Source organism: Bidens hawaiensis, unplaced genomic scaffold (genome assembly GCF_021521415.1).
Source record: "Bidens hawaiensis isolate Kalapana, Puna unplaced genomic scaffold, B.hawaiensis_p1.1 tig00040002_1, whole genome shotgun sequence".
NCBI classification, from domain to species: domain Eukaryota; kingdom Viridiplantae; phylum Streptophyta; class Magnoliopsida; order Asterales; family Asteraceae; genus Bidens; species Bidens hawaiensis.
The window spans coordinates 97,339-112,950 of record NW_027497040.1 but is presented as its reverse complement, the minus strand read 5'-3'; the positions used below and the strand labels follow the sequence as shown (position 1 = coordinate 112,950).

The following is a 15,612-nucleotide window of genomic DNA, read 5'->3' as shown; positions in this document are numbered from 1 at the left end:
CCAGTAATAATAATAATAATAATAATAATAATAATAATAATAATAATAATAATAATAATATTAGGGTTTGAGCTTGAATTGTGAATTGGGATCTCAGATTAATGAGAGAATGAATTATTACAGTAATAATAATAATGAGGAAGAAGCTTTGAATGAGTTCTTTAGCTGCAGTCAATATTAATATTAATAATAATAATAATTTATATAAAGGTTCATAAGGTATTGATGCGTTACATTATTAGTCCTTGTACAACTTTTTTTAAACGACCAACGAATAACATCCTTCTAACTGCTACCTGAGGCTAGACTTTAGAGGTGCATAAACTGGTTTAAAACTTTAAGTCGGTTCGGGATGGTTAACAAAAGTCAAAACTGGTTTATGATAGGTTACACTTTGGGTTGAATATGGTTTCTTGACCAGGTTGCGATCGGTTTCGGATCGGGTTGTGGCCGCTTTTTGCTCGATTTTGACCGGTTTAGGTTTGGTTAACCGGTTTGGAATCGGTTACAGACCGGTTTCTATATAATTGGTTTCTAACATGTTCGATTTTCGGGTAGGTTCGGTTAACCGGTTTATTTGCCTCACCTCTAACCGGGGTAACTCAATGGCAAAAAGTGATCTCATACGTTTGCAGTTGCATATAACGTTGGGTAGCCCAAGCCCCCCATCTTCTGTTATGGGGAAAACCGACAGCATGAAGGCTAGTGGCGGACTCAGAAGAAAATTTCCATGGGGGCGGAAATTTTTAGAGTCGTTTGGCTATCGTTATATAATGTTTTTTTTTTCGATCGGGTTCGGGTTGGGTCATATTTATAAAAAGGTAGTCAAACTAAATCTCATATAATTAATAAAATTACGCTAAACATCATTACAAATGCATAATCATTGACAGAACAAGAAATTTTTTATCAAAGGATCATAAGGTATATTTTGTTTATGTTTACAATATAATAATAAATCTTTTAGTGATACAAAATAACAATAGTTTAGGGTTATAGTGTAACTATGTACATTTCTTACTCTATAAAGAGTTTTTACTTGTGCAAATTTTAAAAATAAAATAAAGTATAATAGTAATCAACTTTAAAAATATGAATATTTTTTAAAAATTAAATAAGCTAGAAAACTAGTAAAATAGAAGCATTGGTTTCGATTATTATTATTGATTTGATAAGATTACTCCGGTGACACGGGCCAATAGACTTTTATTGAGTAGGTTTAATTACCGATATATCCTTATCTACATACCATCTTCTTCTTATAACTTTCCAAGTCTCCATTTCTACTCCAGCAACTCTTTTCATACACAAAAAAATAATTCTGAAGGATAGACGTCGGCCATGAAATCCATCACTATACCGAGCAAATCATGGGCATTCACATCTCGGCCAAAGGGAACTGTGCGCGATTCTCTCGTGAATCGCCTTCAGCAAGGTATGGCATTCAGGGTCTTAACCCAGGGATAAATCTTTCTTCATAGATACAAGACATTCGTTGCTGATCTAAAAAAGATCTTCTCCCGTGGGCGTTAGCGGACGTTTTTCATTTTTCACTCGGTCCTTACTTCCCAAATATTTGCCTTTTTCTCAATGGTTTCAAAAGTTTAAGGTGGACGATTACAGAATTTTACAGGGGCGATCATGATTTTTCACATAGGTATAATAATGAATTTTTTATAAGATGGACGGCCACACCAAGAATAAGAATAATAATAAGATTCGTTTATGCTGAAGGCCCAATAAAATAAAACCCGGAAACTCATTGGCAGATAAGTCGTTCTATGAAAGAATGGACTATAGAACTACCCATTGTAATAAATACATCTACATTTTAATCAATAGAGTTTAAGAAAGTATTATTAAAATTATAAAGTGAATATTTTAAAGATGTTAGGAAGGTAAAACCAATTATACATTTTATGTAATAAACAACTTGAAAGAAGGTACATCTATTGATCTACTATTGTTGACTTGTAAAAGATACTAAAATATGAGGAAAAGAGCCATTTTACCAATAAAATTAACAACTTTCTTTTTTAACTTCTCCAAAGTCCTAATCTACTCATATTGTACACGTATACTTGTACTTTATTTTGCATGATTTAAATTATCGACCTATAAAATAGAGAGAGACATCTTATCACCAGATCTCGTTCCTTAAAAAATGTGTCCATTTTTATTTAATGTGCTAGGTTGGCACATGATTTACATACTCATGTACGGGCATAAATATGAAAACTATGCTTTGAATTAGAGAAAAAGAAATACAACAATCGTCAGGTAGGTGTGTGAACATGAAAACAATGCGTCAGTTTTTCACGAAAAAAAACCAATGTACCATGATTGTGCACCTAAATCATATAAATTTGTTATATGAGGCGACTCGAATGATACAACGAAATTTAATGGGTTTGTCGGGATCAGGTCACAACTCCAAAGAAAAATGGTGGGCTCGGAATCAGTAGCTTGGGAATAATGGGATATTATTATTAGCCTTCTTGCTAAGTGGTGGTGATGATACAAGACCAAACAACAAAGATTATGAAGACGTGTAATCTCAACTATTCTTATGTCTTAAAACAATCTTCTTTCATTTGCACGTAAATCCTCGATCGTTGGAATTTGGTGTAATACCATCAAGATGGAGGTTGCTCGTCAAATTATATGTTGACATGAGGCGTTAGTGTCTTGTGGGTTAAGCATAGGAAAAAATTAGCATCTAATAGTGTCGAGTTTGTTAGCACCGTATCTCCTCATATATACATACATATATATATATAAACCTATCAAAATTTTCCATGAAATGTATACAAGAATGTTACTTTAATCCCCGACAGCTTGGATGCAATATTTTTTAGACTAAAAAAACATTTATAAAGAACTTGAAAGATGTGCATATGCAATGGTTGACATTTTTAAATTAAAATCAATATATTAAAGTATTAAGGATTTATAAAATAATCATGTCGTGACATTGTTGTTGTAAAATAGATCTTAGATTTGTAAGATATTTCAACTTGCTTATTAAACAAGTGCATTCACTTGCTTAAAAAAAGGAATAACTTCTTTGTAAATACTTCAAAAATACTTTGATAAACATTGTTATTAATTTTAGATTAACTGCATTTTTCGTCCCTGTGGTTTGTGCAAAACTGTGATTTTAGTCCAATAGTTTCAAAATTGTAATATTCGCCCCTGTGGTTTCATGTCACTTGCAATTAAACCCCATCTCACTAACCCCGTTAAGTCTGACCGTTAAGCCCATCAAAATGGTACATGAAGCACAATATAATTCGATTTCAAAGCAACTTCCAGCGCTTAATACACTGGAGGTCGGTAAAAGAACCGGTTAACAGAATTGACCCGAAAGTTAAAATGATTTGAAACCGATAATGTAGAAACTGGTCTGGAACCGATTGAAAATGTAGGTTCGGAACCGGTTTGTCAGTTTCTCCACCGTAACCGTTAATTGAACCGAAACTGGTCAAAATCCGAATCGAAACCGATTGTAACCTGGTCAACAAACCGGTTTCAACCCAAACAGAAACCGGCCATAAACTGGTTCTAACTTTTGTTAACCATACTAAACCGGTTTTGGGTTTTAAACCGATATGTGCACCTCTACTTAGGGGGTGTTAGGGATTCCTTATTTTACCTCTTTATAACTTTTTTCTTAAGTTAATAATTTACAACTTTGTAACTTATTAACTTCTCCCCTCGCAATAACATACAATACCAAACACCTTTTAACTTTTTTAAAAGTTAGTAAGTCATAAGTTGCTTAAAATAAGCAATTCCAATTCCCAAACACCTCCTTAACACTAAAATAATAATAATAAAAAAAGTTTTTTAGCATTTTAATCCGAGACATTTCATGATGTTTAGTTTAATATTAATGATTATAAAACTTTTACATTATACCAAGACACCAAGTACAATACATTAGTAGAAATTCAAGTGGAATATAAAGAAAAACACGTACATAGGAAACTAGAGAATTTATTTAGAAGAATTTTGCATAAGATGGACTACTTTCTCCAAATTAGCCATTGATGAACCAAAAGGAATATCACATGCTTCCTTAGCTTTGTTCTTCAACTCAATAACTTTCTTTCTCATCAAATTACCTTTGTCTCCTTTCATCAACTCAATCACTAGCTTTTGAACCTCATCACTCTTTACATTGTTGTCAATCTCCATGCATATACCCCATTTGTTGCAACCCAACCAACAATTCGGTTGTTGATCGCCAAAATACGGCCAACAAATCATTGGCACTCCACTAGAATTGCTTTCAATAGTCGAGTTCCATCCACTGTGTGTTAAAAACCCTCCTATCGACGGGTGGTTAAGAACTTTCTCTTGGGGGCACCAAGCCGCCAACAACCCTCTATCGCCAACCTCGGCCAACAAATCAGGTGGAAGAACAGCTGACTCATCAATCACGAGGTCAGGACGAATTATCCACAAAAACGAACATGTACTTTTCGCGAGTCCCCATCCAAACTCAACTACTTGTTGGGATGTCAAAACCGCAATGCTACCAAAGTTCACATAAACAACCGAAATTGGTTCTTTCGAGTCTAGCCATTTTACACATTCCGAATCTTCTTTCCAAAGGCTTGATTTAAATGATCCAACGCTTTCGTCTACAATATTATTCTCGAGTAGATGTAAAGGGCCAACTCCGTAGCATGGAGCATACTTAGATGAGACCGCGCCCAAAATATCACCATCGAGTTCATCAAACGTGTTGAAAAAGATGGCAGAAGCTAGTTTTGCTTTCGTTATCTGCGAGTTAAAAAACTGACCATGTATTCATCCCCAGGGTAGATATATCGAATCCAAGGAGGGATATCTTTTAGACGTATGCCTTGCATCGCAGGTATAGAATCTAGAACTGTATCCAGATAACCATTTACTAAATAACTCGGATCTGCATGTGAGAGACACATGATTAACTTCAAAGCCGTGTTAACATTTTTTTTAACAACTAATATTTCCATCATGTCTTGTCTTAAGTGAGACTATAACTCACAACCATTGAAGCCAAACCAATAATGCCTCGCTGTGGTTTGGCGCCTCTCTCTATACACACACACATATGTATGTGTGTGTGAGAGGTTGGAGAGCAAAGTCTCCCGACGTTCTGACGATCTTTTCCACCGCACCCACCACCCAACGACGCCCCTCTGTGGTGTTTGCCGCCCACCACGCCCAAAACCCCCCCTCCCTCCGCGCCCCATAGCGTAAGGTCTAAGTAAAGTTTGTTTTATCACACAATTTCTAACCCTACCAATAATTTATGCTACACGTGAAATTACACTAGATACGTTATACCCATACTCTACCGATGTTACTAATAGCTTTTATCTATATATTAAATAAAAAAACATTACATCACATTTGTAATATATTTGGTCCAAAAAACCCTACCAGTGTTCGATCAGGGGGAGCGTTTGCACCCACTCAAGTCCATAGTTTTCTTTACAAATTTGTAATATATTTGGTCAAAAAACCCAAGTGACCCGCCAAAAAAAATTTGAGTGACCCATTCATAGTTTTTTCAGTGCCCCAAACTTAACTTTTAAAATTTTATGCCAAAATTTTAAGCCCAATTTTAATTTTGTTATGAACAATAACAATTAAGCCCATATTGGTTAATTGCTCAATCACTTTAATTGAAACTTTGGAATTAGTGGGAGGCGAACAAATTAGGGTGATGGCGGCTTCACATGTTGTCGATGACACTCGTTATAGACCCAAAAGACAAAGGTACACAATTACCAATCAACATTATTATAATTTTGATTGTTTCAACAGTGTTGTCGATATAAAAATTCAAGAATTTGGTGATCGCCATAATGAGATTAACACTGATTTACTTCAAAACATGTTGGATTTCAATCCGCATGATTCATTTTCCAAGTTTGATGCATCAAAATTGTTCTTGCATCTCAACTTAGTTTGTAATTGATAGTGTGCGAAAAGATGAAAGATTTGCTAATTAGAAAGGTATTGCGGATCTTGCTAGAGTTATGGTGGAAACAAGGAAACATATCTCTTTTCATTTGGTTTATCGATAACATTAGTTTTGCCAATTGCAACCGCAATGGTTGAGAGATGTTTTTCGGTAATGAAGATCATAAAGACAAATTTACGTAATCGAATTGGTGGAGATTTTTTGAACACTTGCGTAATTTGTAATGTTGAAAAAGAAACACTTTTAAGTGTTACGAATAAAACTATAATTGACCGTTTTCAAAAGATGAAATCACGTAGAGCTCAATTATAATATGTATTTTGTTTATCTTTAATGAAATTTAGTGTTTACATTTTTACACGTAGTTTGTTTAATGTATATTTTTTACTCAACCCGTTTCGGTTTGACCCGACCCATTTTTGTTTGACTTGTTTTAGTTTGAATTGACGAGTTCTAGGTTGAACTTTTTTTTTGCACCCACTGGCTATATTTTCTGGATTTGCCACTGAGTCTCTGAATTTGGATCTTATGTAAAACAAAATACCAATTTGTCTCCCTTAACCTTTAACAAAGTCTATTTCTTGAATTTTATGTAAAACTAAACAATGTTAAACTTATTATATATTAGATTAACTTTAACGGTAACAAATAGTATAGTATAACACCAATATTAAACTTTAGATTATTTAAATTTTAAATTATTTGTATATACGCATACAAGTTTTTAATATTCATTATGTAATACTTTATAATTACGTTCATTACGTAATTCACATATGTATATTTGATGTTTTTTATATTTTTCACATATGTGTTACACGAGACAGTAACCTAGTAAATTCGTTAATTACCTTTAAGGGGCATCAATCCCTTCTCCACAAGATTGGGATCCTGATCAAAACATAAGAATGAACCAGCTCCACCAGTCCATAACAAAAACTCCGGGACACCGAATTCGGACGCCGCAGCATGTGTGAAGCCCATAAGCACGTCGGCCACTATACAAGTTACCGGTGAATAAGTAGCATTAACTTTAGTGATTAAAGTTTTAAATGGACCCAATAAGTTTTCTTCTATGGCCCTTGCTAGAGATGGGACATCTTGGGTGGCATCGAGGTTATGTGGCGGTGGAAGACCGTCAGGAATGGTCTCGAACTGGAAGGTAGGGAGGCCACCAACGGCTTCAGATCCCTGAGATCTCACAAGACGTTGGTGGTTAAATTCGGTGTTTACAAAGGTGATAAGAAAGACTTTGGAGTGTAGGAGTTTGGCTAGTTGTAACATTGGTTTAATGTGACCTTGAAGTGGGATTGGTATGCATAGTGCATGTGGCTTGTTCTCTTGTCCCAAACCCATGATCAAGCTTGTTAATTTGTCACACACACTCAACAAATGTATATTGGAAACTGAAACATATATCAACTATTTATAGACCAAGTTACCTTCTAAAATTTGGAAGGAAACAGCAGTAGAGGCACAGTAGAGGCAGGCCTAAATTGAATTGGGATGAGAGAATTAGATATGACTTGACAGAGTTGCACCTCTTTGAGGACATGGTCTAGGATAGAGATTCATGGAGACGTATGATTAAGGTTAGCGACTTCTAGGGGAAGGTACCTAGTTAGCTTAGCTTTGTATTTAGGGTCTAGTTGGCTAGCCCGACTCCTTGTTGTTTATGTATATATTTTGTTGATGCTGCTTTTTGCTTCTTATGCCCTATTCCTAGTAGGTTACAATCCCTTGCTATTTGGTAGTTTGCTATCTATATATTGCTAAGTGTCTTTGTTTGTAAGATGTATGTTTATTCTGTTTACCTGTATGTAGCTTTATGAGCCGGGGTCTCTCTGAAAGCAGCCTCTCTATTCTCACGGATAGAGGAAAGACTTGCCTACATCTCAGCCTCCTCTGACCCTACCGATAGCGTGCTATGCGGTAGGATATACAGGGCTTGATTGATTGATTGTTTGATAGATTACGTAGCATTTATTTTTATTTTTGTTAAATCAACCTAAAACTTCATCATATAAATAGAGCTTAAACTTTTCAATATTGTAGTGAGAAAGTGAGAAACTAAAATATATTTAAAGTTTCATACTAGCTAGCTGGTCCTCGTACATTCTCAATCCAATTAATGAAAATTAAATATATATGCATAGTTATGTGGCTACGTAACGAAATTAATGTCACCCGTCCCTAGTTACCGATATATGTTCTGCTATAGTGCTATATATGTTGCTACATTGCTATTAAAGTATTAATGAAAATTGAATATATTTTGTTAGTTAACATGCTTTGTGTTTTAAACAAACACTTAATTGACAACTCTATCTTTACGTTGTTAATTTACACCAGACACGCAATTGACAACTCCTTTATTAAGAATTAACATGCCTTATTGTGTTTTAAGCCAATTAACAACTCTATCTTCAAAAGGTTAGAAACCCTAATTTACACCTTTATTAATAAAAGGTTAGAAACCCTAATTTACACCTTTATTAATAAATGTGTAAATTAACAACATTACTCATGTTAATTTACACATTTATTAATAAAGGTGTAAATTAGGGTTTCTAACCTTTTGAAGATAAGTGTTGTCAATTGCGTGTCTGTTTAAAACACAATAAAGCATGTTAATTTCCAATAAAGGAGTTGTCAATTGCGTGTCTAGTGTAAATTAACAACGTAAAGATAGAGTTGTCAATTGCGTGTCTGTTTAAAACACAGTTAGCCAATAAAGGTGTAAATTATTAACATAAAGATAGAGTTGTCAATTGCGTGTCTGTTTAAAACACGATAAGGTCTGTTAATTAACAAAATATTTTATGTGACTTTTTTATTTTTTTAAATATTTGAAATTAGTATACCAGGTTTCATCATTTTTTTTATTGATATACTAGCTTTTGAACCCATGTATTACACGGAATTTGTCAAATAATAAAAATAAAAATATCCATTATCTAAAAGAAATGAACAGAATTATAGGTAAAAAGAAGAAAAGATATATAATATAAACAATAAATATTCTAAAATTTCAAATTTACAAATTTAATTTTTTTATATACAACATTTGTAGAAATTGTTTTGACCAATTACCCGTGAATAACTATGATAAATAATATGAGAGATTAGAGAATTAAAAGAGAAATTATAACTCATGTCTCAAAACTGTTTTGTCTCATGACTCATGGATATGTAGGATAAATAAGTTGAGAAATTAGAAAATTGGAATTACACAGGATTTGTCAAATAATAAAAATAAAAAGATCCATTATCTAAAAGAAATGAACAAAATTATAGGTAAAAAGAAGAAAAGATATATAGTATAAACAATAAGAAGTCTAAAATCTCAAATTTACAAATTTAATTTTTTTTATATACAACATTTGTAGAAATTGTTTTAACCAATTACACGTGAGATAACTATGATAAATGAGATGAGAGATTAGAGAATTAAAAGAGAAATTATAACCTATTTCTCAAAACTGTTTGTCTCATGACTCATCGATATGTAGGATAGATAAGTTGAGAAATTAGAGAATATGAATTACACAGGATTTGTCAAATAATAAAAATAAAAAAGATCTATTATCTAAAAGAAATGAACAGAATTATAGGTAAAAAAAGAAAAGATATATAGTATAAATAATAAGAAGTCTAAAATATCAAATTTACAAATTTAATTTTTTTATATACAACATTTGTAGAAATTGTTTTGACCAATTACCCGTGAATAACTATGATAAATGAGATGAGAGATTAGAGAATTAAAAGAGAAATTATAACCCATTTCTCAAAACTGTTTTGTCTCATGACTCATGGATATGTAGGATAAATAAGTTGAGAAATTAGAGAATTGGAAATGAAATTATAACCCATATGTCAAAATTATTTTGGCCCATTACCAATGAATAGTTAAGATGAATGAGATGATAAATTAGAGAATTAGAAAGAAAACTATAACCCATTTGTCAATATGGTTTTGCTCCATAACCCATGGATAGATAGGATGAATGAGAAAAGAGATTAGGCATAGAATGAATATGGGATTGCCACAACATCCTCATTATTTTCTTTTATTAGTATAGTTAGATGAAACTTAAAACTGTGTTACAAGTTACAACCATGACATATAAATAGTTAAGCATATTGTATCTATGTTTGATACTTGTGTTAAACGTATTGTTTCTAACATTTTGAACACAATAAGACCCTAATTGATTGCCCTACCAAAAGGAAGGCATTAAAAGGCACAGTTTTCTTTGGATAAAAATCAGGGAAACTTAGTGGCACTGGACTGGGAAAATTTGTATACGTTTTCATCTGAGATATGTAGTGTTTTGTGTGTTACGATCGATATCTTTCGTGTGTTTGATCAGTATATTATATTATTTTTATTACGTTTTTAGTTAGAACTAAGGTACTTCATACATGCTTTTTGATTTTCAGATTATGTACATTAAAGATATATTTTGGAAGCATTTACGTGCATGTTATGAACTCTTGGGAAGATCGGGTATAATACGTGCATACATCGGAGTAAATTAAGAAAAGAAAATAAAAAAATTATGAAAATCATATTTGAGCGAACCCTGAAAATTAGAAGCAAATCCTTCGCGATGCGTGAAGATCATAGCAACACAAAGAGAGTTGAAGTAAGTTCCATGTGACGTGCGAGGGAACAAGTTATTGAAAAACACGAGGTCAATTGGGCCTTACACAATTCTTTATTTTATTAATTGGGTTGAATATTCAATTGGGCCTTACACAATTCTTTTGGAAAATTTTTACAAGGCCCCTTAATCAAGATTGTGAAAGTCCTTGCTCTTCCATATTTCTATAGGGCCGTCCAAACCGCTCGACGCTCGAACTCACTCGCCGCTCGCTCGAAAATTGCTCGGAAAATGCTCGCTCGATTGAAAACGAGCCGCTCTACTCGGTTCGGTTTGTAAACGAGCCAAGCAACGAGCAAGGGTATGCTCGGTTCGGCTCGGCTCAAATATTTTTAATTATTTTATATATAATTATTTATGACAAATATATAAATATATAGAAGACAAAACACATAAATATAAGCTTACAATTATTTTTACCCCTTTAAATTTTTTATATTCCGTTAATTTTATAGTTTTGTTTGTTCAATTCAAGTTTTTAGAAAACTAAAAGTTTGTTTACGTAATCATTATATCTCACTTTAAACTTATTTATAATAAAAAATTACAATATATTACATGTTTGCCTAAAAACTATTAATTTATTTATAAAATATATTATTTACAACATTTAAATTTGTTTCTTATTGAATTTTTTGAAGTGAAAAATAAATAAATAATGCTCGAAATCACTCGATGTTCGATCGAAAAATGCTCGATTCGATTTTCGCTTGTTTCGGTTTTCGTTCGGTTCGAATTTCAGCCGCTCGGTTCGGTTCGGTTCGGTTGTAAACGAGCCAAGCAACGAGCAACCCTTCGCTCGGTTCGGCTCGGCTCGTGAACAGCCCTATTTCTAGTCCAACACATTTCCAAAAAATGGTACATGAAACCCAATCTAATTCGATTACAAAGCAACTTCCAACGCTTAACACTAAAGGTTGGCAAAAGAACCGGTTAACTAAATTGACCTGAAAATTGAAACGATTTAAAACCGATAATGTAGAAACCGGTCTGGAACTAATTGAATACGTAGGTTCGGAACCGATTTGTCAGTTTCTCCATCGTAACCGGTTAAACAAACCGAAACCAGCCAAAAACCAAATCGAAACAGATTGTAACCTGATCAACATACCGGTTTCACCCAAACAGAAACGACCATAAACGGGTTTTAACCTTTTTAACTAAACTAAACCGGTTTTGGGTTTTAAACCGGTATGTGCACCTCTACTTAGGGGGTGTTAGGGATTCCTTATTTTACCTCTTTATAACTTTTTTATAAGTTAATAATTTACAACTTTGTAACTTATTAACTTCTCCCCTCGCAATAACATACAATACCAAACACCTTTTAACTTTTTTAAAAGTTAGTAAGTCATAAGTTGCTTAAAATAAGCAATCCCAATTCCCAAACACCTCCTTAACACTAAAATAATAATAATAAAAAAAGTTTTTTAGCATTTTAATCCGAGACATTTCATGATGTTTAGTTTAATATTAATGATTATAAAACTTTTACATTATACCAAGACACCAAGTACAATACATTAGTAGAAATTCAAGTGGAATATAAAGAAAAACACATACATAGGAAACTAGGGAATTTATTTAGAAGAATTTTGCATAAGATGGACTACTTTCCCCAAATTAGCCATTGATGAACCAAAAGGAATATCACATGCTTCCTTAGCTTTGTTCTTCAACTCAATAACTTTCTTTCTCATCAAATTACCTTTGTCTCCTTTCATCAACTCAATCACTAGCTTTTGAACCTCATCACTCTTTACATTGTTGTCAATCTCCATGCATATACCCCATTTGTTGCAACCCAACCAACAATTCGGTTGTTGATCGCCAAAATACGGCCAACAAATCATTGGCACTCCACTAGAAATGCTTTCAATAGTCGAGTTCCATCCACTGTGTGTTAAAAACCCTCCTATCGACGGGTGGTTAAGAACTTTCTCTTGGGGGCACCAAGCCGCCAACAACCCTCTATCGCCAACCTCGGCCAACAAATCAGGTGGAAGAACAGCTGACTCATCAATAACGAGGTCAGGACGAATTATCCACAAAAACGAACATGTACTTTTCGCAAGTCCCCAACCAAACTCAACTAGTTGTTGGGATGTCAAAACCACAATGCTACCAAAGTTCACATAAACAATTGAATTTGGTTCTTTCGAGTCTAGCCATTTTACACATTCCGAATCTTCTTTCCAAAGGCTTGATTTAAATGATCCTACACTTTTTTCTACAATGTTATTCTCCAGTAGATGTAAAGGGCCAATTCCGTAGCATGGAGCATACTTAGATGAGATCGCGTCCAAAATATCACCATCGAGTTCATCAAACGTGTTGAAAAAGATGCCAGAAGCTAGTTTTGCTTTCGCTATTTGTGAGTTAAAAAACTGAACCATGTATTCATCCCCTGGGTAGATATATCTAATCCAAGGAGGGATATCTCTTAAGCGTATGCCTTGCATCGCGGGTATAGAATCTAGAACGGTATCCAGATAGCCATTTACTAAATAACTTGGATCTGCATACCAGAGACAAATGATTAACTTCAAAGCCGTGTTAACATTCTCTTTTTATGAACAACTAATATTTCCATCATGTCTTAAGTGAGATTAGAACTCACAATCATTTTGGTTGACGATACACCTTTGCCATTAAAGCAGACTAGTGATTGTGCCGTGTTAATATTCTACTTTATACAAATTAGAAAATATCCGAACATTGTTGTTCATTATAGTTTCTAATGAATAAAGTAATTATATTTGTTTTAAATTAGTATTGAAGGCATGGTTGTTCCACATGCAACTAGGTGCAAGTATTTAGGATCATCTGTCTACAGTGGCAGGGTCATAGACGGTGGTATAGCTTGTCGTGTTCAAGTAGGTTGGTGCAACTGGGTAAACCCTCCTTGTGGAAAAGGGGGGGGGGGGGGGGGGGGGAGGAGGCTGACCAAAATGATGTGGGATGGTTGGATTGGACATTATTTGCTAGACTTGCATCTCTTTGAGAACATAAGTCATGACCGACAATAAGTTTTGTTGAATATGTTGGATTAGGACTATAGATGATTCGGACGTGATCGATGATAAGTTTTATCATTATCACTTTAGGATGGTTGTTAGTCCTAATGGTTGTTCTTTTTCTACACTTAATAAAAATAAGAAGATAAAGACCTTTCCAAAACAAAAGAAGGTTTTTGGAGCAAAGGTGTCAACGGAAACACCCTCTCTGTCTCTCTTTTACTAGAGGTAAAGTTTGTTTTATCACACAATTGACAATTCCTAACCCTACCAATAATTTATGCTACAAGTGAGATTATATTAGGTACGTTATCCTCATACTCTATCAATCCTACTAATAGATTTTATCTATATTAATGTATATATTAAAAAGGGGTTTACATTCCTCTCACAAAGTTATAATTCATTTTTTTTAAAATATTTTATTAATTATTATATATAACCACTAATTCACAAATCATAATTTCATGAATAAAAATAATAGTTTTTTCTTTCTTTATTATATTTTTTTTTCAACTAATTAAAATATTTAACTAACTATATTTTTAAGCACTAAACTTGGGTAAGTGTCAGCTTTACATATTTTATTTTTTGTTAAACGATTTTCTTAAACTTTGCTTTCATATTTTTTATAGTTTGTCTTTACAATGACCGAAACTTTTTTTCATGATTTAAAAATATCTTATCGTCGCATGGTTTATATCCGTGTTTCAACGTTTGATACCTAGCTCGGCTTTAAAATATCTTTTTTAAATTACTAATTTGTGTTGATACTGCTGATACGAACCAAATTTGTTTTTGGTTCGCAACAGTAACATGGTGGTCTTTTTGGTTCCACATATGAAAATCTGTTGTATTTGGGTATTGGCGGGTTTATTTCTTTTGTTAAGTTTCGATGTCGTAACTTTATATAGACTGACTTCGCATCGACTTGCATCGAGTTTATGATTTAATGTTTTTACTTATGTTTTTTTGTTCGATATAATGGCCCCATCGTGAAGCGCGGGATCCTAAATCCTAGTTTAAATAAAAAAACATTACATCCCAATGTAAGACAAAACCAATTTTCTATACCTTTAATAAAGTCTCCGAATTTGATTGAATTTGGATATGTGAAACAAAATACCATTTTGTCTACCTTTGAAAAAGTCTATTTCTGACTTTGGACTTTATGTAAAACTAAACAAATATGCTAGTTTAACTTTAACGGTAACAAATAGTATAGTATAACACCAATATTAAACTTTAGATTATTTAAATTACATATTATTTGTATTTACACATACAAATACAATAAGTTTCAATTGTTTTTAATATTCATTATATAATACCTTATAGTTACGTTCATTATATAATTCATATATGCATATTTGATGTTTTCTATATTTTTCACCTATGTGTTACACGAGACAGTAACCTAGTAAATTCATTAATTACCTTTAAGGGGCATCAATCCCTTCTCCACAAGATTGGGATACTGATCAAAGCATAAGAATGAACCAGCTCCACTAGTCCATAAACAAAACTCTGGGACACCGAATTCGGACGCCGCAGCATGTGTGAAGCCCATAAGCACATCAGCCACTATACAAGTTACCGGTGAATAAGTAGCATTAACTTTAGCAATTAAAGTTTTAAATGGACCCAAAAAGTTTTCTTCAATGGCCCTTGCTAGAGATGGGACATCTTGGGTGGCATCGAGGTTATGTGGCGGTGGAAGACCGTCTGGAATGGTCTCGAACCGGAAGGTAGGGAGGCCACCAACGGCTTCAGATCCCTGAGATCTCACGAGACGTTGGTGGTTAAACTCGGTGTTTACAAAGGTGATGAGAAAGCCTTTGGAGTGAAGGAGTTTAGCTAGTTGTAACATTGGTTTAATGTGACCTTGAACTGGGATTGGTATGCATAGTGCATGTGGCTTGTTCTCTTGTTCCAAACCCAT

General features: G+C 33.6%; 1 protein-coding gene and 1 pseudogene across 2 annotated transcripts; both read right to left on the bottom strand.

The window, feature by feature from the left end:
- Nucleotides 1-3,973: 3,973 nt before the first annotated feature.
- Nucleotides 3,974-7,339, bottom strand: LOC143591721 (7-deoxyloganetin glucosyltransferase-like; annotated as a pseudogene). The gene is made up of 2 exons (XR_013145752.1): nt 6,835-7,339; nt 3,974-4,936 (listed from the first exon to the last, which is right to left on the bottom strand). The product of XR_013145752.1 is annotated as a 7-deoxyloganetin glucosyltransferase-like (transcript).
- Nucleotides 7,340-12,233: 4,894 nt separating this feature from the next.
- Nucleotides 12,234-15,612, bottom strand: LOC143591720 (7-deoxyloganetin glucosyltransferase-like). Its single transcript, XM_077071844.1, has 2 exons — nt 15,108-15,612; nt 12,234-13,171 (listed from the first exon to the last, which is right to left on the bottom strand). The coding sequence occupies exons 1-2, from the start codon at nt 15,610-15,612 to the stop codon at nt 12,234-12,236; spliced, it is 1,443 nt and encodes a 480-aa protein (XP_076927959.1).

What these genes read in the sequence shown, in the direction of transcription:
- LOC143591720 (XM_077071844.1), bottom strand. Translation starts at nt 15,612, where the DNA reads ATGGGTTTGGAACAAGAGAACAAGCCACATGCACTATGCATACCAATC. An exon ending in GGGATTGATGCCCCTTAAAG is followed by an intron (nt 13,172 to 15,107) that starts GTAATTAATGAA and finishes TCTGGTATGCAG; the next exon opens with ATCCAAGTTATTTAGTAAAT.